The 1,202-nt window shown below is 34.4% G+C and overlaps 1 protein-coding gene across 1 annotated transcript; it reads left to right on the top strand.

The window, feature by feature from the left end:
* Positions 1–254: 254 nt before the first annotated feature.
* Tsp_12411 (putative recombinase, resolvase family) lies at positions 255–980 on the top strand. The gene is made up of 2 exons (XM_003370110.1): positions 255–479; positions 888–980. The coding sequence occupies exons 1-2, from the start codon at positions 255–257 to the stop codon at positions 978–980; spliced, it is 318 nt and encodes a 105-aa protein (XP_003370158.1).
* The last annotated feature ends 222 nt before the right edge of the window (positions 981–1,202 follow it).

Here is a 1,202-nt window from a genome sequence, read left to right as displayed (position 1 = left end):
TTCCAAAAGAAGCGGAAGAAAAGATCAAACAATCAAAATTTTCGTTGCTCACACATCCCTCAACCGATTGTGGGTGGTATCAGGACTTTCCTCTGCATGCTAAATCTCTGCATGGGATGAAAAAGAAGTACTGTGCCCAATATGATTGCTCTGCAACGTTGCTATTAGGGGCGATGTTGACTGTCTGATCATGGTATTACAAGACACTCAACACAGACAGTGCAACTCTTTCTAAGGAGGAATTTTTCCAAGTGATGCGGAAGAAAAGATCAAACAATATCATACTTTCTGTTGTGGCTAAAAATGGAATTATTGAAAGCATTTTGCTAATCGAAGCAATTTGGCCCAGGTCAGTTGAAGATAACAATCTTCGTCATCGTTATGAAGTTTTACGAATTGGTGATGAAGTGAATTTGATTTGTAAGCGGACCGTCGATGATTTCAAAATGATCACAGCAATAAAACAAATTCACAACATTGTAAGAAAGGCATACGATGGAATTGGTTATGGAGGAGAGAAGAAAATGTTTCTGGAGACTTACTAAAGGTTTTACAACATCACTTTGGAAACTCGCGTCTTGAACAAAATTTTGGGACTATTGTAAAAAAGATAATTGTATGAATAGTTTATGTGTGTAATGAGTAATAAAAAATAGTATTCTCGATATTTTCGTTACGAACAACTGACATAATTCCTAGATCAATTTCGGTTTAAATTTGCCCGTTTTAATGTAGGTATAATCAACTGTATAAATAAACATAATTGTCAGAATTAATTTTTAAATTTCCAAAAAGAAAATAAACAACAAATGCCAAATCTGTTAGCGCTTATTTTATTCTTTTTACCAATACGTTATTATACCATTACTGATTACGTGTTATTTTAGCTTTGCACTGAACCTGAACTTCATATTCACTTGGCAAAACAAAAAGAGTGCAAAATTGTTAAAAAAAGCAACAATGCTGACGGGTTATTTTAAATGGAAAATTGTTTAAAGCGTAAGCGTTTTAAAGTTACAACAGCTTTCGATTGCACTGTTCGTCAGTTGTAATCCAGTTTCGTTTTAATTTGGTGCGAAATGTTTAGTTTGTTGCGCTTTGCCAAGGTTTGCGCTGTTTTAGAAACCACAGGTATGATTTACATGTTAATAATGGAAAGAAAGAAAAGACTATGATGAAAGATCTCTCGGACCAACCAGCCC

The sequence above is a fragment of the Trichinella spiralis genome, assembly GCF_000181795.1.
Source record: "Trichinella spiralis strain ISS 195 chromosome Unknown Scfld1154, whole genome shotgun sequence".
Taxonomy (NCBI): Eukaryota; Metazoa; Nematoda; class Enoplea; order Trichinellida; family Trichinellidae; genus Trichinella; species Trichinella spiralis.
Note: the sequence above shows the minus strand (reverse complement) of the source record. Positions and strands in the feature narration are given on the sequence as shown.

Coding starts and splice junctions, on each gene's coding strand:
- Tsp_12411 (XM_003370110.1), top strand. CDS start 255: ATGCGGAAGAAAAGATCAAACAATATCATACTTTCTGTTGTGGCTAAA. Junction 480..887: donor TAAAACAAATTCACAACATT/GTAAGAAAGGCA, acceptor GTGTTATTTTAG/CTTTGCACTGAACCTGAACT.